Source organism: Camelina sativa, chromosome 6 (genome assembly GCF_030686135.1).
Source record: "Camelina sativa cultivar CO46 ecotype springtype chromosome 6, ASM3068613v1".
NCBI lineage: Eukaryota > Viridiplantae > Streptophyta > Magnoliopsida > Brassicales > Brassicaceae > Camelina > Camelina sativa.
This window is the reverse complement of record NC_141885.1, coordinates 17,154,375-17,169,311: the sequence shown is the minus strand read 5'-3', so window position 1 is coordinate 17,169,311 and position 14,937 is coordinate 17,154,375. Positions and strand designations below refer to the sequence as shown.

The following is a 14,937-nucleotide window of genomic DNA, read 5'->3' as shown; positions in this document are numbered from 1 at the left end:
CAGGTAGTCACTAGTCGTAGTCTCTTTTAACAAAAAAAACAACAGGTAATCTCTTTAACAAAAACAAAACAACAGGTAGTCTCGTTCTCTAAGAAAGAAACGGCAAAAGAAGAAGCTTCATCGCCTGCAACTGAAGTAAGAGACTGACACGCGTCCGTAAGGCTTCGTTCTCGTCACTTCGTCTTTGTCCTCTTGCTTTCCCGCTCTGCCCTGATAAGGAAGCCTAAGCGCCTCTCATATCATATTAACCGTTTTCTTTCTTCCAGCTCGTTTAATGGCGAAATCGTTCGATCACACCACACACTAAAAAATTCGCATGACGTTCCTTCGCAATTGGGTTCGACGGAGACTTCGTACCCTGTTGCTCCCTTTTTCTCGGGATGAACCTGACCTTCAAGTCGAATTAGGGTTTACTGATACTCTCATCACCGTTCGGAATTTTCGATTCGATGTTTCTCAGCTTAATTATCTCCTCGATGGATCGAATTTTCCATTCGAGAAATTCACTGTCGACCACTTGGTTATTCAGTTTTCCGTTTGGTCAGCTCCGGCGGTTAAAATCGAAATTCGCGGTGTCAATGTCAAATTGTCCGCCAGGTAACTTAATCCCACTGCTCAATTGTCGTTTTTGTGAATTGGGTTTCTGAGTCTATAGTTCGTTAGGGTTTATCGGATTCTGCGTTTTTTTTTTTTTTTTTTTTTTCTTTCTTTCTAAAAGAGGGACGGAGGAAGGAAGCTCGACGAGGAAGCGAGCATCAAGTGATACAGTAGCAAACGAGATAAAGAAAGTTCTATCGTCTATTGATCCCGAGGTATCTAACTAATTTATCTTCGTTAACTCTGGGATTGATTTGGTTGTTGATCTTATTTGTGTTTGGGTGTAATGCCAATTTCAGGGAGGTGTCTTACATGAGATTTTGGAGAAGATGCTGGGTCGTAGCACTTCCCAGATAAGTAAGCTCAAGACTTCTTTCTCGAATCTTCTTCTCAGGCATTTACGTGTTGAGATACATGGGATTAATGTTCAAGTTTGTTTACCGGGTTCAAGTGACTTGAGTTGTGTTCTGGAAATCCATGAGTTGAGGAGTGATTCTGAGAATTTTGGGAATCTTAGTTTAGTTAGGAGTTCAGCTGCTGCAGTTTTGTTTCCGTTGAGACGTAGTTCCTTAACACTGAGTTGCTACGGTTTCAAGATCGGATATAAGCGGGATAACGATAGCGTGGAACTTTGTGCATTTGACAGCCTTGTCATGCTGATTGCGCTGCATAATCTTCAACTTGTTGATCTGATTGTCCGCATTCCAGAGCTAAGCTTTTCGTTTAGACCCACTGATCTTCCGGTTTTAATGGGACTGGCAAATTTATCATTCAAAGATAGCAATTCTGTCAGAGATGGACGTCATCTTTGGAAAGTAGCTGCTCGCAGAACTGGCTTGATGATTTCACCTCACACTTTTCAGAATGTAGTTAGTGCTGTTATCCTCTGGCTGCGATACGTGAATGCTTACGAGTATTTGCTATCTTTAGCTGGGTACTCCAGGAAAATCCCAGAGAAATCATTACTTTGGAAATTTTCAGAAAACAAAAGGCATTTTGGAACTGCAAGACGTAAATGGGAGATGATATGTGATATTGAGAAACAACTCCCTGCCGAAGCTATTGCACGGGCGCGGAGAGTAGCCAGATACAGAACTTGTCTAAATTCTCAGACTTTTGATGATAATTTTGATGAATCTTCCCCTTACGGCCACTTCAATTGTTTGTCTAAGATCACATGGGTTTTAGCTTATATCTGGAGACTTATAAGTAGAACGTTCTTGTCTGTAGCCTGCTGTCTCTGGTTAAACAAACTGCTGACCCAAGAACTACAAACTGATAGGAACAATGAAGATGATTTCGAGCGGCTATCTCTTGAGTTTCATGCAATTGTAAATCTTGGAAAACTTTCAGTCACATTTTATCCAGAGAAAATGATTTCAAATTTTGTGACATCAAAAGACAGGACTGAACACATGGACTCAAACATTGTCATGCTTTGCCTTTCGGTTGATGAGTTTTTGGTAATGTCTAATGTTGGCTGTTTTACTCAGTGTTTATCTGCTTCCTGTGGGAAACTGAAGGTTGAGTCCTCTAGTTTTAAAAATACCAGTCTTTTCATGAAATCCACGAAAGATCCCAGTAGTTCTTCTGAAGGAAATAAGAAGCACATGCGTGAAGATGTGAGAACTGTTCTAGACATGGACCCAGCACAGCGCATATCCGGAACAGTTAACAATCATGGCAATGATCAACATGAAGGTATTCTGCGTCTACAGAATCTTTTGAGAGAAATGTGGTTGAACTGGAACAGCAATTGCTTGAAGTTGGATAAAAGTACTTTTACAATTTCTGATAACCCTTGTCTACTCGTGGATATTAATAGCTGCATGGCATATGAGGATGTTGGTAACCAAGATTCTGAGTTCTGGAAATGCAGCGTGGTATTGGGAAAGATGGATATTGTTTTAGAATATTCATCGTTGTTCTCAATGGCTTTGCTAATTTGGCAGACTGAATGGGCTCAGAAGTTATTTATAGACGAATATACTGGAGGGGTGCATTCAAGTTCTTTGGTAACTGGTGCGGTTGATCCTGAAATGGCTAGTTATGACGCATATGAGATCTACAGAGGCAATATTGAACTGTCTTTGCATAGAGTTCATCCAGAGAGACAGATTCAGGTTGGCATACTTGTTGGTGGTCCCCAGGTCAAACTGTTAGTTGAGAAGGCTAAAGAAGTGGATAATTTGATTGGGAAGAAAGATCTTCTATTATTTGATTTCCATGATATTGAGTTTGTTGTCTGGCCGACTTCAAAATCTGACTTAGCGCCATTAAGGATGTTTCAAGGGCCTGATAACACAAGAACAGATAGGCCTTTGCTTCAGGAGCTGGGGCTGAGTGAAACGGTGATTCCAAGTTATGAAAAATATGCTTCTCAAGGATGGAACTCCCTGTCCTCACACCTAGGGTTTTCTGGTGTTGATTGTTCTTTCTGCAAAATGGCAGAAAAGAACTGGAGTCAAATTTTTGTAGCGAGACCCGTAACTATCTGCTTTTCATCCTTAAGGTGTGGGGTTTCTTCTTATATCATTTTAATTTTTTTAAATTATTGGGTAATGATTGCCTTTTTTTTTTCCTTTTTGTTGACATCAATTAATTGCCTTATATTGCTACATGTGTCGAAGCTAAGCATTCTTTTGGTTCCAATGTCATATGCGAACTGTTCGACCCCATAATTTATCGCTGAAAATTGATTCTTAGCTGCATCTCCTTCCCAACTTATAGGACTGATCTTAGGTGCTTCGTTGAACTAGTTAGTGTATGTCCATAAGATGTTTCCAAACTTCGTTGTACTAGTTAGTGTATCTTCGTTGAAAGGAGACTTACTATTGTACCACTTACATTTTGTGAAATTTCATATAATACTGAGAGAACTGCAATCTATTGCAGAGAGCATGTTTATTCCTTTAGCGAAGCGGTAATGGGTTTCTCAACTGGTTTGGATGTGTTGGTGCTGGGACTAACTATTGTATCAAAACCGGATGACCTAGATGCTTACTTTCAGGTAAGAGAGGCTTTCTTGGCAGTTTTCACTATTCATGTCTACAAAGATGCATAGTATTTTGAAAAATAGTTTCCTATGTCTCTTCTCGCTTCTTTGCTGGTTGTATGAGTTAATATGTGTTTTGGTAAGCTAATCTAAAGGTTTAGATACTCGGCAGGATGATTAACATGTCTCTTTAAAATGTTTGCCTTTTGTCCTTGCTTACATAATTTCATGGCATTAATCTTTGTCAGTGGCATACTTGATTATAGATTCTCCGTAATAAAGTACTCTTCTAGCCCAAGTAATTAAATATCTAGATATAGAGTTGTTGCTAACCGATATTCAAGATGCCTCAAGGATTTCTATTTATGATGATAGAAAAGATGCGGACTTCCTTAATACTTATGAGTTCCTCATTCTAAATGACCCTTTCCTTGTTTTATATAGTTTAAGATCTGAGCCTAACATATGAATAGCATTAAGATCCTAATTTACCTTTTAGGTTATGAAAAAGCATTCAAGTAAGTTTTCTTGTTTTGTACCAGATGCTTCTAAGCTTAGTTACTGGGCTTTCACATGGTTTGAGTGGCTTAGGCTCTGCGGGTCATTCATCGGGGCAAGAATTTCTCAGGTCTGATGCAGTGAATGTGGAACATGAGACCGAAAGGAATTTCTGCAAAACTCTTTTTGTAGTTAAAGCGAGCATTAAGCTGAAGGATATAGATGTGATATTTGATGTTCCTGCAGTAGATGACAAATTTGAGAAGCTTATGGAGCTAGATAATTCTAAAATCTGGTCTTCTGTCCAGGAAGCATGCATTGAATTATCTTGTGACGAACATAAGTGTTTAGTCAATGTTGAATTGTGTGAACTCCGATCAATTCTCTTCAGATATAAGGGTAATATTTGGAAGAATTCTGGCAACTTTATCACAGAATCTTTGCTGTTCAGGTCACATGATATTTTGTTTGAAGCATGTCTTTCTAGTTGCCTATTGAGTGTGTCTATGGATAGCTTAAGTCCATCAGCACTAGGGGACGCCAGTTGTATGGCTGGTGATTCTACAGGAAATGCATCAACAGCAAATGAACCTTCTAGAAACATTGTTCAGGTTCAGAGAGAAGCGAGCACGTTGGACTCTGCTTCAATCTCTTTACCATCCAACTTGACCCGTTGGATACAGATCACTTTAGCATTGACCGACTTACTTGTAGTTAGAGGCTCAACAAAAAATGTTTTGGTGGAAATCCGTCGGTCAAGTAAGTTTGTAGCATCGGTATCTATTGGGAGAAAATTTCAGTCACTCTCCTGTATTGTTGAGGTAAATAATAAACACTACTAGTTTTATATACATATTGAGTAGCTCTATATCGTGTGTGAAGTAACTTGTGATGTTGCTGGCAGGGTGGTCTTTTTGTCCTTGAACCAAAGGCCTTGATAGGGTTAATTCATGGTTACTCCACGTACCTATATTTCATTTCGAGTAAGGTGTCAGTGATTCAGAATGCTGCACCAGTTCTTGAGAAATTCGAAGCTAATTCAGGTGTCAGTGAAATTAGTATTCCCTCTCAACAAGAAAACTGGTTCCCCGTAGAAGCATCTTCTATAGATGTCACCCAGTTTGCACTGGGTTTTGTCTGTGATGATGAATATGGTAAGTCGTACTATCTTTATCCACTTGCACAACATTTTTGCTACATAAATTCATAATTGGCGTTTCGAAGAAGAAATTATAATTGCTTTATTTTGCAGGAGGTATAAGGGAAATTGTTCTGGAGATCACTCTCCACAGTTCCCTTGATTCGGCAAACGGAGAACAGAAGTTCCTTTGTGAGGTTTCTCGGCTATCAGTTCTTTCTAAGATTCTTGAGAGCGTGGAAAGGGACATAAATATCACTCAATTTTCTTCTCCAGCATTTAGTGAATCTTCTTCTTCTCTGTCTGGTGCTCTTCTTGAAACATCATTTCGGCAAAACGATGTAATCAGTTCAGGTGGTAGCACAAGTGTTTCAGCAGATTTTGGTTCTCAAAGAGAATTTCCTGCAAACAGCGATTTACAGGAAGAATTTCACTCCCGTTATAAAAACTATATTTTGGAAGACCTACGTGTCTCTGCGTCTGTGAAGAAGCGAGAAAATACCGGTCACCAGTTTAGTCAGGCATGGGTCGGCGGTTGTTCTGTTCTGGGATTCGATATTACCATTTCTCTGTCAGAATTGCAGGTTGGTATAGTTATCATGTTTGGAACACATATGTAAACGGTTTTCAAATTCGCCTTATGTCTACACATTTACTATAGTTGCAAATAGTTATGATTGTTGGCCTATTATGTGCTTTTATGTCAGATGGTACTTTCTATGCTTTCATCATTTGCTGCGTTACCTGGAGGAGAAAGCACACATGCTTCTTTAGAAAGGCCTTCTTCGTTCAACAGCGAATCTGAAAGAAGTTTTGAGTCTGTAGTTCCCGATGGTAAGTAAGTAGGTATATTAATATTTTAGCCATTCTTAAAACTTGTGGTTCTTCTTCTAATGAAAAATTGATATATGTATAGGAGCCATTGTTGCTATTCAAGATACAAACCAACATATGTTCTTCACAGTGGAAGAAAGGGGGGACAAGTGTGTTGTGACTGGTACCCTTCATTATTCTCTTGTCGGAGAAAGAGCTCTTTTCAGGGTATGTACATACAGTATTAGAATAACAAGAACAGAGAAAGTAAATAGTATTCTGTGGTTTTCAGAATAAAATCAGGCCAGCTACCTTTTTGTCTTGACCTGCTTTTTACTGAGATGGTATCCCCTAAAATTTGAATTCAATGTGCAGGTCAGCTACCACCGCCATCAAGGATGGAATTCATCTACCTTATGGTTTTCCTTGACATCTTTGTATGCTAAAAACAATAAAGGAGAACCATTACGGTTAAACTATCATTCAAGCTCAGACCTTGTGAACGTCTCTGGACTTTACGACAATGCACCAGCACTCTTTCGAGCATCTTTTGGCGAATCCGGAAATTATAAGGGTGACATTGACTGGGAGACCTACCGTAAATTGGTCAAAGATAGATTTTACCTTGTCAACAAGAAGAGTGATTCAGCTGTTGCATTTATTGATGGTTTTCCAGAATTTGTCCGGAAGCCAGGAAGTCCATTCAAGTTTAAAGTGTTTAGTGAAAGTTTGGCGACTCGGAATATTACACCTGCGGTTTCCTCTGAGATCCATGAGTCTGAAACGCAATCTATGATGGACTCTTTCCCCCCTTCTATTACCATCACAATTGATGGGGTATCTCTGACCATTGTCCATGAACTCTCAGAAACAAGGGACAGATTTCCCCTTTTTCGTGGTTCAATCAATATCACTCAGCTCACTGTACAAATGCTATCTTCTAAGGCCAGGATTATGAGCACATTAAACATACTAGTGCTGTACTTTGATGCTCAAACAAACCAATGGTAAGAAAAATTCTTTCCCTGGGTTCTTAAGATATGTATGCTATCCCTGATTATGCATTTTTCTCGCCTATATAGAATTCCATCCAGCAACTGTTTATTTTTTCTTCCTATTACTCTGGTGGAATAGGCGAGAATTAATTCATCCAGTTGAAGTTAGTGCCTTCTACCGTTCAACTTTTCAGACTAAGGATCTTAGAAATACTATGCACAAAGTACCTACCCATATTTATTGCAGAGTTGAAAGGGTACGTAAAGTTTTTTAATTAGTTATTCATGAAGTCTTAGGGCTATATAACTCGTACTCGTTACATATTTTCCCCTCGCATGTGCAGTTGGAGGTCTTTGTAACCGAGCTGTCGTTGGATATGCTCCTTTTTGTGCTTGGAAAACTGGAGTTTGCTGGTCCGTTTTCTGTGAAAACCTCCTCTATTCTTTCCAATTGTTGCAAGGTTATCATTTCCTTGATTTCTGTTCAATGGTTTTATAATTTTCATACTTTTTTCTGTGATATACACCTCTACTATTAAGAAAACATGATTCTTTTTGTTGGCTTTTTCAGGTAGAAAACCTCTCTGGCCTTGACCTTATTTGCCGTTTCAATGAGAAGCAGACTGCCACAGTTGGTAGGAAGCAGACTGCTTCGATTTTTCTTCGGTAACTTCGTGGTCCCTTAATGCCTTGTTTTATTCTGCAACAAGAAGATGCATGTGTTCATGCTTCGAGATGAATGCTGACAGTCTTTGGCACTCTATTGAGTAGATTGCTAAAATAGTTTTATTTCCTATGTTCCCGATTAGTATATTGCATACTTCTTTTTACCCATAAGGTGCACAAGAAAAGTACTTAAGAATAATCCTTTGAATTAATTGAGAATGGAGAAAGACGTTCACAACTGTCTAGTTAATTTGCATATAAAAGTAGGTGGCAGATCCTTAATAATGTGTAATATCTTTTAAAGGCATTCAATGACCAATCAACCAGAAGCTTCTCCAGTGGCTGCGGTCCAGCTATCTTCTGGAAAGTTCCTAACCTCTTCCATCAACGTCTCTTTGTTAGAAGCAAGAACACTAGCTTGGAGAACAAGGATAGTATCACTTCTAGGTACTTTGACTTCAAACTTTCTATCTGTTCAAGCATTCACCACCTGAATAAGCATATGTTGTAGCTACTGCTGAATTTTATGTATGTTTTATAGATTCGAGGAGTCATCCTGGACCGTTTGTTGTTGTTGATATTAAGAAAGGATTTGAGGTATGTCATAGCTGAATTTTCAAGGTTTTCTATAATATCATCAAATATCGACCAGTGGGCTTGACGATGCAACTTTTGCCTTACCTTTTGCATTTGTTACACCTCGTAGGATGGTTTATCAATCTCAGTTTCTCCTTTGACAAGGATTCATAACGAGACCAGTCTTCCAATGGAGATACGTTTTCAACGATCTAAACAGAAGAGAGACGATTTTGCTTCTGTACCTCTGAAGCCTGGTGGTTCAATTGATGATTCAGTCGGAGCATTTAATGCCATAAGCTTATCAGGAGATTTGAAGAAGGCATTGACATCCTTAGCTGTTGGTATGTTTGGATAGTTAGCTTTTTGTTTCTTACAATATTCATTACTTGAAACTTTCGAGAAAGGTTGAAATGGCCCCTCATCACGATAAAGTGCATTCTTCAACTAGGTTTCCATCTGTTTGTCTTTTTTTTTCGTATATAATGACTGTTAAGTCCCAGTATTTCTCTACACTAGTTCTAGAGATAATATCAATAGTGTAGTTTCTCTTAACGTATAGGGATGATCAACCACAGTGAATATTCTTACTTTCTTATTGGTATACTGATTGATTTCGCGAACTATATGGCAGGTAATTTCTCACTGTCGTTTAGACCTGAATCTTTGGAAACTTTGTTTGAGGGTGAGAAGTCACTAGCAAGTGAATGGTCAGAAGAGCTTGAAGGAGGCAAGGCGGTACGCCTAACAGGAATTTTCGATAAATTAAGTTATGGAGTTAAAAGGGCATTCTCTATCGAATCAGTGAAGGTCTCCTTGACTACTACATATTGCTCTGTCACATCCAAAAGTCAGTGTGTTGGTAAAGTGCATTTTCTGATCCATTGCATTCGGAGGGAAGTGCCGATCATACGGCCTGATGCATCCTCTGATGTGCTTGAGAAACAGAAAACATGTATTGCATTGCGAGAGCAGAAGGAAATTTTTCTTTTGCCCACCGTGCAGGTGTCCAACTTCTTGTCCTCCGAAGCAGCCATTTTTTTGACAGAGACTGGTAATTGCAGAAAAGTATGTCCTTTTTGGTGACCTGTATTTCTGCCTTTACATTTTTACTCTCGCTTGCAGATCAGTTCACCTCTATGGAGAGACACAGCATTGGCAAGCATGCAACTGTACAGAGTGGGAAAACTATGGATTTCTATGCTAATCCTGACATGATATACTTTAGAGTTACGCTCACTACTTCTCAAGCGAGCTGCAAACCAGTCAATAGTGGTCAGTGGGTTAAGAAGTTACAGAAGCAGAAGAATAATGCAGAATGTTTGGATGTTGATCTTGATTTTTCGGGTGGAAAATATTGTGCTTCCTTGAGATTGTCTCTAGGGAAAAGAGGCATACTGGAGGTCGTGCTTTGATCTTGAAATCTATTTCCTTCCTGGTTGCCTTTTCTTATAAAAACTCTTTCTGGTTGGCGCAGGCAGCTGTTTTCACATCGTACATTCTTAAAAACGACTCAGAATGCACCTTGTTCTTCTTTCCTCCTGATCAAAAGCCTCTATCCAGGTACATTACAAGTATATAAAATCCTTTAAGTTGGTAATGGCTATTTACATTTGAAGTAAACAATGCAGGGAAGATATGGAGAAACTTGATCACATTGTCCCCCCTGAGTTTGGATTGTATTTGCCCCCAAAGTCACAGGGGTCGTGGTTTTTAAGGTATGCTATCCATGCTCAGTAAATAGATATTTTCACCCTATATATTTTTTAAATAAATTAAACACATATTGTTTGGCCAGATCTCGCAAGGTTTGTGTCATATTGGCTGATGGTCATGGGGCAACTGAAGCAGTGTTGGATCTGGATGCTTTATCAGGACTTACAGAAATTAGTTTGGGAACAAAAAATGAGTCTGGGTTTCAGTTTATTACAAGGTTTGGGTTGTCAGTTAGATCAATCTCAAGTAAAATGCTTGTTCCATCACGGATTGTGACTTTTGTTCCGAGACACCTTGTAATCAATGAATCAGAAGAGACCATCAACATCCGCCAACGCTATTTTCAGGTTCGTTTTGTGTCCCTATTTATTTATTTATTTACTTCTATCAGGACATGATTTATTTACTTTTCTTTCTATCACTTCTCTTTCTTTCTGGGAAGGATGACTCTGTAGGCGTAATTACCATCAAAAGTAAGCAGAGAGCAGCCTTAGTATTGCAGGAAGAAACTACCCAGAAGAAAGAACTCAATCTGTTCGAAAATTTTATCAGAAAACACGGATGTGACAATGCAAATCCGTTGATATTCATTCAGTTTCGGTTGAACAAAGCAAACTGGAATTGGTCAGGCCCATTATGCATCACTTCAATTGGATGTTTTTACCTTAAGTTCAGAAAGCAGTCAGGTGAAGCAGGCAGAGGTGCAATTGAATTTGCATCTGTTAATGTGACGGAAGAAGGTTCAACTCTTGCTGTGCACTTCCAAAAACCACCAAAGACTCCACCACCATATCGAATTGAGAATTTCTTGCATTCTGCATCTCTCACGTACTACCAAAAGGTTGGTCATCGTCTACTGATTGTCATCGCTACTTTTGTGTTTTTGAATTTCTGTGCATCATTCACGGCTTGTTTCTTAACAATCGCAGGATTCACCAGAGATTGAAGTACTTGGACCTAGAAGTGGGGCTGATTATGCATGGGATGATATGACCCTTCCTCACAAGCTTGTAGTTATAGTAGATGGTAATAGTTGGCTTCCCACAATGTTCCTGCCTAAAAACCATCAGCCTTTTAGATCTACTAGGAACATCAAAATTCGACAGTTTATTCCATGTTATCTATCTAATGAGCACGCATAAGTATCTTATTGACCAAAAAGCTGGAACTTTATTTTTGCAGGCATGATACCTCTGCGCGAAGTCAGCTTAGATAAGGTCCGTCCATGGAAACCCCTTTTCAAGGCAACTCAGCACAGAAGCGTAGCCTCACACTTAATGATGAAAAAAAAGGCCAAAGACCATAAAACGGTTGACGAGGAATTGAGTAGCATACCGATGGTAAAGGTCGGATACGAAGTCTATGCAGATGGTCTGACTCGAGTTATTCGCATTTGTGAAGTTTCAGAAAGCCTTAAAGGAGACTCAGTATTCCATTCTCGTTCGAAAACTCAATTCCGAGTAACCCATTTAGGAATTCACTTACTTGAAAAAGTGAAGCAAGTAAGTCTGTATTGTACTTCCTCAAATTCAATTCCGAGTAACTCATATTTGTATTATATCCTGCATTTGTTTGCATCAACCAAAAATTTCTTTTGCCTCCTAAACTTGATTTTGCGTTAAAATATTTATGTAGAATGCAGAGGAGAAAACTGTCGTCTCTTACTCTCCGATCCTAGTGGCAAGACTTGACAATGTTGGTCTACATTCCACGTTCACTGACCAACAGAAATTTAACCAATTATGTATAGAGGTAGTCTTTTATGACGTGCAAAAGGTTGGCTTGGCTTTCTGGTTGTAGAAATAAGACAGGAATTATGTCTCTGGATGCTGCAGGCTCTGAATGTCGATTACAAATGGGAAGGCGCACCCTTTGCAGCCATGCTTCGTCAGCATCAATCAAGGTCAAGTGACGCAAACGATTGTCTATTCGAAGTTGTTTTCGTTCTAGTATCAAGTGGTTCCAGTGTCACACAAGTCAAGCACTCCTCAATAATCTTACAGGTACCAGGCAGTTACTGTATCACTCTTCTCAGAATTCTCCGTACCCTTTTCTCCTAACACTGTCTAAAATAATGAGAAGAGATATTTAAAAGAGAGAGTCAACTTCTGAGTCTTCATGTATTGAGTTTATTGGCAACTATGCGTGCTTATGCTATTGGATATAATATTCTTACGTCTTATGATGCAGCCAGTCAATTTGAACCTAGATGAAGAGACTTTAATGAGAATTGTGGCATTTTGGAGATCATCTCTCAGTACAAATACGCAAAGTAGCCAATATTATTTTGATCATTTTGAAATTCACCCAATTAAGGTTTGCTCTATCATTTGCACTAATTTCGTTCTTTTTCAAATTCTACTCTATGTTGTGTTTAAATTAGTAAATTACTATTTCTCTTCTTTTCAATTAGATTACTGCCAATTTTCTTCCTGGGAGTTCATATTCGAGCTATAATTCATCTCAAGAAACTCTGAGGTCATTGCTGCATAGTGTGGTTAAGGTATGGGAATCAGAATTTCGTTTCATTTTCTTAATTTTGCTGTTTTGCGTATACATGCACATCATTTCTTATGAGCTAATGCTTGTCTGGTACTTCGTTTTCTGTAGGTTCCAGAGATTAAAAATATGGTTGTAGAGCTAAATGGTGTACTGGTCATTCATGCTTTGATAACAGTGCGTGAACTACTTCTCCGATGTGTAAAACATTACTCATGGTACCATCTTTTGCTTTTATGCTAAAAGTTCCAAGTAAGCTGCCTTCTGTGTTTAGATATTATGAACTTGCATAATTGCTTCTTAGGTATGCAATGAGAGCAATCTACATTGCAAAGGGCAGTCCGTTGCTTCCGCCAGCTTTTGCATCCATGTTCGATGATTTTGCATCATCCTCTCTTGATGCCTTTTTTGATCCCTCTCGAGGCTTGGTCAATGTCCCTGGTTTGACAGTGGGTAAGTGATGGATATTATTCTATATGGATCAAGTCCCAGTTGAGTTGGGATAATAATTTGCTTATATCTGTTGTAGGCACCTTCAAACTCCTCAGCAAATTTATTGACAACAAAGGATTGTCAGGGACAAGACGTTACTTTGGCGATCTTGGGAAAACTGTAAGTACCGTGTAGTATATCACTGTGAATTTCCTAGTTTATTCATTCAACCTCTTATGCAAATACCATTGCAGCTAAGAACAGCTGGATCCAATGTCATCTTTGTTGCTCTCACTGAAATCTCCGACTCTGTTCTGAGAGGTGCAGAAATGAAAGGTGTTGACGGACTGGTGAGGACTCATCTACTTATGATCCGTTAGGCTGAAATTTCATTACCACAATGGTTTAAAAAACTATATATATCTTTTCTCTCTTCTGCCAGGTTAGCGGTTTCCACCATGGAATCCTTAAACTGGCGATGGAACCTTCAGTGATAGGAACAGCTTTGATGGAAGGTGGACCTGATAGAACAATTAAGCTTGATCGTAATCCCGGTATTGATGAGGTGAAATTTCCTATCTTGTCTTGTCTTTCAAATTAAAGATTTTCATTAGAGTAGAGAAGAGTAACTGAGAAAATTCTGACGCATAGAGCTTCTTAAATTCTGACATCCCTCTGAGTTTTTCTCTATATAGTAGAGGGATGTCACGGCTTCCTTATCCTTGTAAAACCTAGGAAAAATAAAAACTTCCGGTCACATCTACTAATTTCTTCAATTTCTTAGAACTATTGTGACAGATTCTTTCAAGATTTAGTTGTGTATGCTCATATTAACTCCTTGCAGTTATACATCGAAGGATACCTTCAAGCTATGTTGGATACAACGTATAGACAAGAGTATCTCAGAGTCAAAGTCATTGACGATCAGGTAAACAAATAGCCAAAACTATATTTTTCCAACTTAGATTTGCTTTGCAATTTCAAGAAAAGACGTAAACGGTATCATAATTTATCTAAAAGATATTCATACCAACCAAAAATCATGAACCCCATATTTCCGTGACCTAACATGTTCACTTATAGGTTTTCCTGAAAAACCTCCCACCAAGCAATTCCCTCATAGATGAGATGATAGACCGTGTTAAAGAATTTCTCGAAAGCAGGGGATTACTCAAAGGAGATCCCTCAAGCTCTCGTCCTCGTCGTCGTCTCCACGGAGACAAGGTTTATTCAAATCCCTTTAAGCACAAAATTGAGCTCGGGGTGTTTGGTTGATTATAATTCCATTCCATTAGCAATATGCTCTCTGAGTTTGATTTTGATGGACCCTGAGCCATGTGGCTTTTGTATCTCTATATGATCAGGAATGGAAGATCGGACCAACGTTGATGACATTGTGTGAACATCTATTCGTCAGCTTTGCAATTCGCATACTGAAACAGCACGCCACCAAGGCCATTACAGGTCTTAGACCGAAGAAAGAAGAAGCAGATGCGGAGACTAGTGACACTGGTACCAGTAGTGCAATCGTACCGGTAATGAATGACCAGAAGAAGAAGAAAATGAAGTTTATGTGGAAAGCAGGTATAGGGAATTTTGTGGCTTCAGGTATCGTAGCTTACATCGACGGACGTTTGTGCCGACAAATTCCTAATCCAATAGCTCGCCGGATCGTGAGTGGGTTTTTGTTAAGTTTCCTCGATAAAAGCAGTGAACAATAATCACTTTCCTCTGTAATTGTAAATATTGTTCGACAGTAGAACCATTACTATATAAATAAAAGTAATAAAAGTTCCTTACGTTTTTCCTCTTCTCTGCATCAATCACCATTACACAGCTGTATTTTCTTTGGGGGTCTGTTTTAGACTTATTTTTAAACAACGAATTAGTCGAACCGTTGAAGACATGACAAAACTCTCAGCTTCATTGTCCTGCTTCTGAACACGCAATTACGCGATTTAACATTGGACGATGACATTGGTTTCGTCGGAAACGCAAAGGGTATATGGGGG

General features: G+C 39.0%; 1 protein-coding gene across 3 annotated transcripts; it reads left to right on the top strand.

The window, feature by feature from the left end:
• The first annotated feature begins 166 nt into the window (after positions 1-166).
• On the top strand, positions 167-14,734 carry LOC104791262 (uncharacterized). 3 transcript variants are annotated; one of them, XR_015559148.1, is made up of 36 exons: positions 167-597; positions 719-812; positions 897-3,109; positions 3,493-3,607; positions 4,135-4,911; positions 4,995-5,244; positions 5,343-5,812; positions 5,936-6,062; positions 6,145-6,269; positions 6,417-7,048; positions 7,176-7,293; positions 7,381-7,497; positions 7,608-7,702; positions 8,007-8,149; positions 8,244-8,299; positions 8,409-8,622; positions 8,913-9,332; positions 9,404-9,681; positions 9,756-9,841; positions 9,910-9,996; positions 10,077-10,341; positions 10,437-10,835; positions 10,924-11,020; positions 11,177-11,496; positions 11,630-11,746; positions 11,830-11,997; positions 12,189-12,310; positions 12,408-12,497; positions 12,605-12,711; positions 12,798-12,946; positions 13,023-13,105; positions 13,180-13,275; positions 13,368-13,490; positions 13,770-13,853; positions 14,009-14,149; positions 14,290-14,734. XR_015559148.1 is itself a non-coding variant. In XM_087453199.1 (36 exons), the coding sequence occupies exons 1-36, from the start codon at positions 317-319 to the stop codon at positions 14,644-14,646; spliced, it is 9,420 nt and encodes a 3,139-aa protein (XP_087309325.1). In that variant the 5' UTR covers positions 167-316; the 3' UTR covers positions 14,647-14,734. The 3 variants fall into 3 exon arrangements, 1 of the variants encoding a protein (XP_087309325.1); XM_087453199.1 differs by having other exon boundaries at positions 12,185-12,310; XR_015559149.1 differs by lacking the exons at positions 7,608-7,702; positions 8,007-8,149; positions 8,244-8,299; ... (19 more) ...; positions 14,009-14,149; positions 14,290-14,734 and having other exon boundaries at positions 7,124-7,293; positions 7,381-7,452.
• The last annotated feature ends 203 nt before the right edge of the window (positions 14,735-14,937 follow it).

Coding starts and splice junctions, on each gene's coding strand:
- LOC104791262 (XM_087453199.1), top strand. CDS start 317: ATGACGTTCCTTCGCAATTGGGTTCGACGGAGACTTCGTACCCTGTTG. Junction 8,150..8,243: donor AAGGATAGTATCACTTCTAG/GTACTTTGACTT, acceptor TATGTTTTATAG/ATTCGAGGAGTCATCCTGGA. Junction 12,498..12,604: donor TGCTGCATAGTGTGGTTAAG/GTATGGGAATCA, acceptor CGTTTTCTGTAG/GTTCCAGAGATTAAAAATAT.